This window comes from Pelodiscus sinensis, chromosome 1 (genome assembly GCF_049634645.1).
Source record: "Pelodiscus sinensis isolate JC-2024 chromosome 1, ASM4963464v1, whole genome shotgun sequence".
Taxonomy (NCBI): Eukaryota; Metazoa; Chordata; order Testudines; family Trionychidae; genus Pelodiscus; species Pelodiscus sinensis.
The window spans coordinates 331710378-331722180 of NC_134711.1; the positions used below are offsets into that span (position 1 = coordinate 331710378).

At 47.2% G+C, this 11803-nt stretch overlaps 1 protein-coding gene across 1 annotated transcript; it reads left to right on the top strand.

Annotated features, from left to right (window-relative positions):
* Window positions 1-6212: 6212 nt before the first annotated feature.
* LOC142827408 (olfactory receptor 52K2-like) lies at window positions 6213-7208 on the top strand. The gene has a single exon (XM_075922944.1). It carries the CDS (start codon window positions 6213-6215, stop codon window positions 7206-7208), a length of 996 nt encoding a protein of 331 aa, XP_075779059.1.
* The last annotated feature ends 4595 nt before the right edge of the window (window positions 7209-11803 follow it).

Here is an 11803-nt window from a genome sequence, read left to right on the forward strand (position 1 = left end):
TGTCCTCTCCGCCTCTTGCATGTCAAGTCTCTGGATGTTACTGGGGACAGGTGTGTGTGTGGGGGGGGGGCTCTTATCTGAATTATACCTACTATCAGGTCTGCAGGTGGACCTGCTATCAGGTCTGCAGGTGAAAGTATTAGTCAACGTGGGCAAAACACATCACCTTTCTTAGCTTCATTTGAACTGTTGTGCCTGAGTCTTAAAAACAAACAAATTTATGGTAGAAGCAGACTTCCAGCTTAGACATTGCAGTCCAGATTCTTCTAAGTGACACTTGATATACAGTACTGCCAGTATTGTGTGGGCTACGCCAGTAGCTCTGATAACAATGGCCAGTCCATTTGTGAATAACATACAGCAAAGCCATTTGCTACAATAAATGATGAAAGGTCTAGAGAACATCAGCTAGGAGGGAAGGCTGAAAGAATTGGACTTGTTTAGTTTGGAAAGGAGAAGACTGAGGGTATGTCTACACTACCCCGCTAGTTCGAACTAGCGGGGTAATGTATGCATACCGCACTTGCTAATGAAGCCCGGGATTTGAATTTCCCGGGCTTCATTAGCATAAGCGGGGAGCCGCCATTTTTAAATCCCCGCTGCTTCGAACCCCGTGTAGCGCGGCTACACGGGGCTCGAACTAGGTAGTTCGGACTAGGGTGCCTATTCCGAACTACCGGTACACCTCGTTTCACGAGGAGTAACGGTAGTTCGGAATAGGACCCTAGTCCGAACTACCTAGTTCGAGCCCCGTGTAGCCGCGCTACACGGGGTTCGAAGCAGCGGGGATTTAAAAATGGCGGCTCCCCGCTTATGCTAATGAAGCCCGGGAAATTCAAATCCCGGGCTTCATTAGCAAGTGCGGTATGCATACATTACCCCGCTAGTTCGAACTAGCGGGGTAGTGTAGACATACCCTGAGAGGGGACGTGATAGCGGTTTTCAAATGCCTAAAAGGGAGTTATAAGGCGGAGGGAGAAAAATTGTTCTCCTTGGCCTCCGAGGACAGGACAAGAAGCAATGGGCTTAAATTGCAACAAAGGAGGTTTAGGTTGGACATTAGGAAAAACTTCCTGCTAGTCAGGGTGGTTAAACACTAGAATAAATTGCTTAGGGAGTTTGTGAAATCTCTATCATTGAAGATATGTAAAACTAGGTAGGACAGTGATAGAAATGTAGCCGTGTTAGTCTGGGGTAGCTGAAGCAAAATGCAGGACAATGTAGCACTTTAAAGACTAACAAGATGGTTAATTAGGTGATGAGCTTTCGTGGGCCAGACCCACTTCCTCAGATCAAATAGTGGAAGAAAATAGTCACAACCATATATACCAAAGGATACAATTAAAAAAAATGAACACATATGAAAAGGACAAATCACATTTCAGAACAGGAGGAGGATGCAGGGGGGGGGGGAGGAAGGAAGGTAAGTGTCTGTGAATTGATGATATTAGAGGTGGGGAGAGTGGGATGTCTGTGAGCTAACGGTATTAGAGGTGATAATTGGGGAAGCTATCTTGGTAATGGGTAAGATAGTTTGAGTGTTTGTTCATTCCTTTTTGGAGAGTGTCGAATTTTAACATGAATGACAGTTCAGAGGATTCCCTTTCAAGTGCAGATATAAAAGGTCTTTGTAGCAGAATGCAGGTGGTTAAGTCATTGAGAGAGTGTCCTTTCTGGTTAAAATGGCAAGAAACTGTTTTTTCTTTGTGATCTTGTCTGATATCTGTTTTGTGGGCATTAATCCTTTGGCGAAGTGTCTGAGACGTTTGTCCAATGTACATAGCAGACAGACACTTTCGGCACATGATAGCATAGATTATATTTCTGGATGCGCGGGAATATGTGCTCTTGATCTTATAACTCACTTGGTTAGGTCCAAGAATGGTATCAGCAGAGTGAATATGTGGACAAAGCTGGCAACAGGGTTTGTTGCAAGGGAAGGTACCAGGGTTGGTATTAGTGTGGCATGTCCTGTGGTTGTTGGTAAGAATCATCTTGAGATATCAGACAAGATCACAAAGAAAAAACAGTTTCTTGCCATTTTAACCAGAAAGGACACTGTCTCAATGACTTAACCACCTGCATTCTGCTACAAAGACCTTTTACATCTGAAGCAAAATGCAGGACAATGTAGCACTTTAAAGACTAACAAGATGGTTTATTAGGTGATGAGCTTTCGTGGGCCAGACCCACTTCCTCAGATCAAATAGTGGAAGAAAATAGTCACAACCATATATACCAAAGGATACAATTTAAAACAATTTGTCCTTTTCATATGTGTTCATTTTTTAAAATTGTATCCTTTGGTATATATGGTTGTGACTATTTTCTTCCACTATTTGATCTGAGGAAGTGGGTCTGGCCCACGAAAGCTCATCATCTAATAAACCATCTAGGTAGGACAGACATCTTTCATGGATAGATGGTGCTTGGTCCTCCCATCAGGGCAGGGGACTGGACTTGATGACCTCTCGTGGTCCCTTCCAGTTCTAGTGTTCTAGGATTCTATAATGTCTTTGGAAGAAGTTCAAGAGGTGACATAGCTATTATATGTAAATAATTTTTGTTCATCAGCGATACATGGCGAGACTCTCAATGTAAGGAAACGTTCCCTTCTTCTTGTGTTGTGAGACAGCGTAAATATAAATGCCAGACTAGAGTCTTTATCAATAGTTTTCTAGGCTCCGGGGGCAGAATGTTCCATTCAGTGTTCCAGTCTAACGTCCTGGATAACACAGGTCATTACATTCCACCCCGTTACCCCCGCACTGAGTAAGACCTGCCAGTGAGCGTGTCTTTGTTCTTCCACCAACCCAGTGACCCCCTCTCTGGGAGATGGATAACCCATGCTGGCAAGAGAACCCCTGACCTCGGTGTAAGCAATGTCTGCACTGAGGTCCAACGGCAGATCAGCTGTAGCCTTTGAAGGGTAGACAAGACCTCAAGCTGATCTTCTACCTGCCGTCTGATCTGGAGACATGGGGAGTTGGAGAATCCAGCACTTCCCTTCATGGTTTGTAGCAACAGCTCATCCCCCTCTGTGCTAAAGATGTGGTCCTGGCTTTTAACTGGAATTTGTCTGGTTTCTGCTTCTAGACACTGGGTCGTGCCCTGCCTTTCTCTGCTCCATTAAAAAGCCCGTCCTCGCCTACAGTTTTCTACCCCGGCACATCTCCCTTGATTATGTCTTTGATTGTCGAAATGAATCACTTTCAGTCCCTCTGCTGGGCACTTTGTCCATTCTCAGGTTATTTGTGTGGCTGCATTTTGGAACCATTTCCATTTTCAACTTCCTTCTCAAAACATGGAGCTCAAAACTGCATGCATGCGGGTTCCCCAATGCCCCTAAGCTAGGCGGAGAGGTAGATACACTGGTGGGCAGGGTTAGGGCCCAGAGTGTCCTAGACAAATTGGAGGATTGAGCCAAAAGAAATCTGATGAGGTTCAACAAGGAGAAGAGCAGAGTCCTGCACTTGGGACGGAAGAATCCCAAGCATAGTTACAGGCTGGGGACTGACTGGCTAAGTGGTAGTTTTGCAGAGAAGGACCTGGGGTTACAGTGGATGAGAAGCTGGACATGAGTCAACAGGGCACCCCTATAGCCAAGAAGGCTAATGGCATACATGGGTGCATTAGGAGGAGCAGTGCCAGCAGATCTAGAGAAGTGATTAGTCCTCTTCTTTTGGCACTGGTGAGGCCACATCTGGGCTACGTCTAGACTGGCATGATCTTCCGCAAATGCTTTTAACGGAAAAGCTTTTCCGTTAAAAGCATTTGCAGAAAAGAGCGTCTAGATTCTCACGGATGCTTTTGCGCAAAAGTGCGCAAAAGCATCTGTGGCCAATCTAGACGCGCTTTTACGCAAAAAAGCCCCAATCGCCATTTTCGCGATCGGGCTTTTTTGCGGAAAACAAATCTGAGCTGTCTACACTGGCCCTTTTGTGCAAAAGCATTTGCGCAAAAGGCCTTTTGCCCAAACGGGAGCAGCATAGTATTTCCACAAGAAGCACTGATTTCTTACATGAGATCATCAGTGTTCTTACGGAAATTCAAGTGGCCAGTGTAGACAGCTGGCAAGTTTTTCCACAACAGCAGCTACTTCTGCAGAAAAACTTGCCAGTCTGGACACAGCCCTGGAGTATTGTGTCCAGTTCTGGGCACCCCACTATGGAAAGGATGTGGATGCATAGGAGAGGATCCAGCGGAGGGCAACCAAAATGATGAGGGGGCTGGAGCACATGACCTATGAGAAAAGGCTGAGAGATTTGGGCTTCTTTAGTCGGCAGAAGAGACATGTCAGACCAGTCTGATAGCTTTTTTTGATAGGATAACGAGTCTTGTGGATAAGGGGGTAGTGGTGGACGTGGTATACCTAGACTTTAGTAAGGCATGTGACATGGTCTCGCATGATATTCTTATCAATAAATTAGGCAAATACAACTAAGATAGGGCTACTATAAGGTGGGTACATAACTGGTTGGATAACCATTCCCAGAGAGTAGTTATTAACGGTTCACAATCCTGCTGGAAAGGAGTAACAAGTGGCGTTCCACAGGGGTCTGTTTTGGGACCAGTTCTGTTCAATAACTTCATCTATAATTTAGATATCGATATACAGAGTACACTTATTAAGTTTGCAGATGATACCAAGCTGGGAGAGGTTGCAAGTGCTTTGGACAATAGGATCGTAATTCAAAATTATCTGGAAAATTGGAGAAATAGTCTGAGGTAAACAGGATGAAGTTTAATAAGGACAAATGCAAGGTGCTCTACTTGGGAAGGAACAATCAATTTCACACATACAGAATGGGAAGCTAATGTGTAGGAAGGTGCATGGCAGAAATGGAGCTAGGGGTTATAGTGGACCACAAGTTAAATATAAATCAACAGTGTGATGCTGTTGCAAAAAAAGGAAACATAACTCTAAGATGCATTAACAGGTGTGTTGTGAACAAGACACGAGAGGTCATTCTTCCGCTGGTTAGGCCTCAGTTGGAGTATTGTGTCCAGTTCTGGGCACCACTTTCTAAGAAAGATGTGGAGAAATTGGAGAAGGTTCAGAGAAGAGCAACAAGAACAATTAAAGGTCTAGAGAACATGAGCTATGAAGGAAGACTGAAAGAATTGGGCTTGTTTTGTTTGGAAAAGAGAATATGAGAGGGGACATATTAGCGGTTTTCAGGTTTCTAAAAGGGTGTCATAAGAAGGCGGGAGAAAACTTGTTCATCTTGGCCTCTGAGGATAGAACAAGAAGCAATGGGCTTAATATGCAGCAAGGGAGGTTTAGGTTGGACATTAGGAAAAACTTCCTACCTGTCAGGGTGGTCAAACACTGGAATAAATTGCCCAGGGAGGCTGTGGGATCCCCATATTTGGAGATATTTAAGAGTAGGTTAGATAACTGTCTATGAGGGATGGTCTACACAGTACTGGGTCTAGACCATGAGGGCAGGGGACTGGACTCGATGACCTCTCATGGTCTCTTCCAGTCCTAGTATTCTATGATTCCATGTTGATGTTCATATTTCTGGGCTTCCGCTGTCCGTGCTGCTTAACATCTTGCTGGACTGCCTACACCTTGGAAAGTATTGGGTCACCCATGAGGTATGAATACCTCAAAATGCAGAACACAGCTATCTCTTGTACACATCTTACATTTCTGCAACATTGTCAACTTTCCTTTCTTCCTTGAAGAATTGCCCGGAACCTAGATGAGGGGTGCTCTAGTTGGTTTTCCCTGGCACTTGTCTTGGCAAAGATTTGGGGTGGTTTACAGTCTCAGTGTTGGGAAAATGGCTGCATGATGCACGCTGTTCAGCATAGACTCTCTAGCCTGGCTTTCCCTGCATTAAGGAACAATGAGGAGCAATAACTAATATCCACACTTGTGTTTCCTGCGGGGGCACATAAGGGTTTTCCATACCATGCTGGGTAGGAATTACTGGCACATGGAGCGCCATCAGATATGGAAGTGCCATTAGTGGGGTCAGTTGTTCATAACTCAGTATCAGAATAATGTACTTGTCATTTTTCAGAGTGTGAAAAGCGACCAATCTGCTTCACCCATTCAAAAAATGAAAAAAAAAAAATACCACGCTCACTTAGTGCCTGTCGTGTCTCATATTAACATTCTCTCTCCATCCAGGCTTTTCTCCTGCAACCGTCCCTCTGGAACCTGAGCATCTACAGAGACTGAGGGGAACATGTGATACATGCACGAGACACCGTTCTGCCTCAGATTCGGAAACCTCCTCTTCTCCATGTCAAATTTCAATTCAACCGACTTCACCAACCCCTCCAACTTCATCCTGGTGGGCATCCCTGGCCTGGAGGCCTCCCATGTCTGGATCTCCATCCCCTTCTGTGCCATGTACACCATAGCCCTCTTGGGGAACGTCGCCATCCTCTTCATTGTGAAGAGGGAGCCGAGCCTCCATGAGCCCATGTACTATTTCCTCTGCATGCTGGCTGTCACCGACCTGGTCCTGACCACCTCCATCCTGCCCAAAGCTCTGAGCATCTTCTGGTTCAATTCCAGGGAGATCGATTTCAGTGCCTGCCTCACCCAGATGTTCTTCATTCACAGCTTTTCAGTGACAGAATCTGGGATGTTTGTGGCCATGGCTTTGGATCGCTACGTGGCCATCTGCCATCCCCTGAGACATTCCACCATCCTGACAAACCCCGTGGTGGGCAAGACAGGTCTGGCTGTGGCCCTGCGCAGCAGCGTGTTCACACTTCCCAATCTTTTAATGACCAGGCAGTGGCCATATTGCAGAACCAACCTCATCCCCCACACCTACTGTGAGCACATGGCCGTGGCGAAGCTGGCCTGCGCCGACATCCGCATGAGTTCTTACTACGGCCTCTTTTTGTTATTCTTTGTGACCGGTCTGGATTTGATTTTTATCTCCATTTCCTACATCCAGATCCTCAGGGCCATCGTCAGCCTCCCCACCAAGGACGCCCGGCTCAAAACTTTTGGCACCTGTGGCTCCCATCTTTGCTCCATCTTAGCATTTTATGTCCCAGCTCTGTTCTCCTTAATCATGCACCGAGTTGGCCACAGTGTGGCCCTGCATTTCCACGTTCTCCTTTCCAATGTGTACCTCCTGGTGCCCCCTATGGTTAATCCCATCATCTATGGGGTGAGGACCAGACAGATACGGGACAGGCTTCTCCATCTCTTGCCTCACAAAAGAACATAAAGGTTTTATTGGCAGGTGACATGGCTGTGGGCCCTCTGTCCTAAATTAGGTACTAGTTAATCAAAGGGTATGTCTACACTACCCCCCTAGTTCGAACTAGGGTGGTTAATGTAGTCATACGGAGTTGCAAATGAAGCCCGGGATTTGTATTTCCTGGGCTTCATTTGCATGATCCCGGCTGGCGCCATTTTTAAATGCCGGCTAGTTTGGACTGCGTGCCGCGTGGCTACACGCGGCACGAACTAGCTAGTTCGGATTAGGCTTCCTAATACAAACTAGCTAGTCCGTGTCACGTGTAGCCGTGCGGCATGGGGTCCAACCTAGCCGGCATTTAAAAATGGTGCCGGCCGGCTTCATGCAAATGAAGCCCGGGAAATTCAAATCCCGGGCTTCATTTGCAACTCCGTATGACTACATTAACCACCCTAGTTCGAACTAGGGGGGGTAGTGTAGACATACCCAAAAGGACATAGCTCATTTCCTGACCATTCTGTAATGTATCAGCATGACTCAATAGGGAAGCTGATTAAGTGATAGGTGAGCCACCAGTCCAATTGTTCTTGACTGTGCTTTCATGGCCATAACCCTTGCTTCTTCTATTCTTCTACTGCCCAGGACTCTGCCCCTATCATTTGCTGCCACCCTTTCCTCTTCACTCGCTGGATCATCTCTCCCTCCCCTTCCCAATGCTACAAGGGAGCCATTTTATCTTTTGTCACTGTGGGGATTTTGAGCTTCATACCAGTGGCTACTCATGCCCTTGAAAGCTCCAGTTTTCTGGCAGAGAAATTAGCTGACAGGAGAACTATATCTCATTCTTATAGAAAAGAAAGAAAAATAAAACAATAATAAAAGCACCGAGCTCTAATCCCACCATGGTCTCATATGTCGTGGCTAGTCTCTTCAGAACCCTTGTTAGGTTAATAATTTCCTGTAATTTCTTTGTTAGTAACTCTGCAGAGAAGGAGAAACTCTGACAGGCCTCTTGGTTTCTCCTGCAGATCTGGGAGGGGTGTAGACGTTCTGGATTCTCTAGAGGGACAGATACATGCAGGTTCCCTATAACAGTGTCAGAATGGCCATGCCGAGTCCATCCAATCCAGTCTCCTGCTTTCCAGCAGTGCCCAAAAGCAGGCGCTTTCGACGGAATGAGAAGTGGGAAACACTAGGGGTATGTCTACACTACAAAGTTAATTCGAACTAACAGACGTTAGTTCGAATTAACTTTGATAAGCGCTACACTAGCGCTCCGCTAGCTGGAACTTAATTGGAACTAGCGGAGCACTTAGTTCGAACTAGGTAAACCTCATTCTACGAGGACTAAGCCTAGTTCGAACTTATTAGTTCGAATTAAGGGCTGTGTAGCCCCTTAATTCGAACTAGTGGTAGGCTAGCCCTCCCCAGCTTTCCCTGGTGGCCACTCTGGGCACCACCAGGGAAATTCTATTTCCCCCCCTCCCGGCCCCGGAGCCCTTCCATGTGGTCTCTCTCCCCATCTCCTCCGCTCCCCCCCCCCCCCCCCCCCCCCGGAAGCCGGCGGTGGCACTCCAATGAAATCCAGCCAATGCGAGTAGCGGAGGTGGTGCCTGGGCCTGGTGCAAGGCATGAAGGCAAGTAAGTGTCCCCCCACACCCAGACCCCTGCATCTCCAGCCCTTCACTCACCACCACCCTGCCAAGACTCCACCTCTCCAGCCTGCTCCTGCATCCTCCCTTGCTCCTGTACACTCCCCCCCCCGGCCAGAGACTGCACCTTCCCTTGTTCCTGCACCTTCCCTGCTGGTCAGACATCTACTCCCAGCCTGCTCCTGCACCCCTCTGTCCACCCAGATCCTGCACCCCATTCCTCTCACTGGCAGCCCTGTCCCGCACACTGACACCCCGCTCCACCATTTTTGTCCCAACCCAGAGCCTGGGGGGGGGGGTTCCACAAAATCCACTTATCCTGAAACCCCAGAAGAGTAAATCTGGCCTATGGGAAACCCTGAAGCTCAGTCCTCCCTCCCACTCTCCCTCCCTCTCCCCCAATGGGGCTGGAGCACAGAGGAGTGAAGTGTCTCAATTGGGGGTCACATCAGCGAAGGTTGGGGGTTTTGGAGGAGGTATTTTTCCCTTCTCCCTAGTGTGGTCCCCAATCGTTTTTTTGGTGTCTCAGGGGCTCCCAGACCCGTGAAAGGTTCCCCACTCCTGCCATAAATAAAGAAAACATGGGAACCCTTTGTGCTGGACATACGTTCCTATTTTACTTTATTTGAAAATAAGGGTGGTACGCTACCATGAGAAGGATAAAGTGCCAATTGGCTGTGTCTAGACTGGCCAGTTTTTCCGGAAAATCAGCAGCTTTTCCAGAAAAACTTGCCAGCTGTCTACACTGGCCGCTTGAATTTCCACAAAAGCACTGACTTCCTACTGTAAGAAATCAGTGCTTCTTGCGGAAATACTATGCTGCTCCCGTTCGGGCAAAAGTCCCTTTTGCGCAAAGCTTTTGCACAAAAGGGCCAGTGTAGACAGCTCAGATTTGTTTTCCGCAAAAAAGCCCTGATGGCGAAAATGGCGATCGGGGCTTTTTTGCGGAAAAGCGCGTCTAGATTGACATGGACGCTTTTCTGCAAAAAGAGCTTTTGCGGAGAAGCGTCCGTGCCAATCTAGACGCTTTGTTCTGAAAATGCTTTTAACGGAAAACTTTTCCATTAAAAGCATTTCCGGAAAATCATGCCAATCTAGACACAGCCATTCTGTTTAATACTTTAAATGAATATTTCCTTTTTTACTAGCAAAACGGCTCGGGCATAATTATGTAATCAACGGTGAGTTTCCATTAGCCACCGGTGGTCCATGGAAAGCTTTGTATTGAGCCAAGTGGACCACGGGCCAAACAGTTTGAGAACCCGTGGCATAAGGGGTTGGGTGAAACTGGGCAGGGAGGTGGTTGGTAGGAACACTGGCAGTGCAGGACTGGCGCTGGGGGGCAGGTGGGAGGGAAGCGCAGGGGTTGGGGTGAAAGTCACAAAATGTTGGGGTGAGGGACACAGTGTAGGAGTTAGGGTGCAGGAGAGGCAGAAGTTACGGGCAAAGGGGACACAGGATGGAGGTCCAGGGGTGGGGGATCCCATGGCAGCCAAGGGAAATGGGGAGGCACCATACCCGGGGTGAGAGGTGTAGGGGTGCCAACATACAAGTTCACTCAGGGGGCCATTTTCCCTAAGGCTGGCCCTGAACTCGGAGTTGGATCCCTGCCCACCTTGGAGAAGAGCCATTGATGGAGATCCTCCAGGAACTTCTTATTGGACCCACAGAGAAGAAATCCTTTTCTCTGTTTGAAATCTGCAGCCTATTTATTTCAGTTGCTGTCCTCGACTCTTGTGCCATGTGAAGAAATGAATAACATTTCCTTATTCCATTTTCCCCGCATTTACAATGTTATAGACCTCTAGCATCTCCTTCCTTAATCGTTTCTTTTCAAAACTGAAACATCCTGGTCTTTTAAGTTTCTCTCCATAGGGAAGGACTTCTTTATGCCTAATCCTTTTCTCGTTCCCTTATCTGTATCATTTTCAAATTCAATAGAACTTTTTTTTTTCGAATGGACAGACCATATCTGCACGCAGGTTTTCAAAAAGTGGTCATACCATGGATTTATATAGAGGCAATATAATACTTGTATCTTAGGGTATTTCTAGACTACAACAAGCCTCTTTCAAAAGAGAGCGTCTAGACAGCCACAAGACTTTCAAAAAAACGAGCTCCTTTTCTGAAAGAGAGCACCCAGGCAATCTGGACGCTCTCTTCTGAAAAAGCCCTGTTTGCATTCAAGAACACCTTTTTTCAAAAGAGCTCTTTCAAAAAAAGGCATTCTTCCTTGTAAAATGAAGTTTATTGCTGTCGAAAAAACCACTGCGTTCTTTCAATTTAATTTTGAAAGAACGCGATGGCAGTCTAGACGCAGGTGACATTTTTTGGAAAAATCTCTGTAGTCTAGACATAGCCTTATTGTCTAGCCTTTATCTACATGGTTCCCAATATTCTGTTAGCTGTATGGCCTGCCACTGCACACGGACCAGATGTTTTCTTAGCACTGTCCACAGTGACTCCTTCGTGAGTGGGAATGGAAAGCCCAATATTTGGCATTTCTAGTTGGGGTTATTCTTTGCCATGTGCATGACTGTGCATTGTTCAACAGTAAATCCCTCTTGCCCTTGTGCTGCTCACTCCCCCAAGTATTGTGAGACCCCTTTAATATAGTCTTATCCTTTGTTCCCTGGGCATTGCACCAATACCGAGGTGGGGAGGGGGATTTCGGTGTGACCGTCTTCCCCATGGGTGCAATGGCTGATGTTTCCGTATCCTGAGCCCAGGCCGGGAGAGAACAGGGGATTCCTTTGCCCAGGAAGCGGGACGAAGGCCAAGGCCTGAAAGGCTTGGACCAGGGAGCTGAGTGTGTCTTGGCTGGCATGAGGTGCAGGGAGGAGGGTCATGGCCTTTCACTCCAGGCCCCCTCTCCCAAGATGGATGCTGCCGGCTGCTTCTGGCTTCTGTTCTGACAAGTCTGTGCCCCTGTTGCCTAGTAAATCTTCTGTGCTCCCTGCTGGCTGGCAG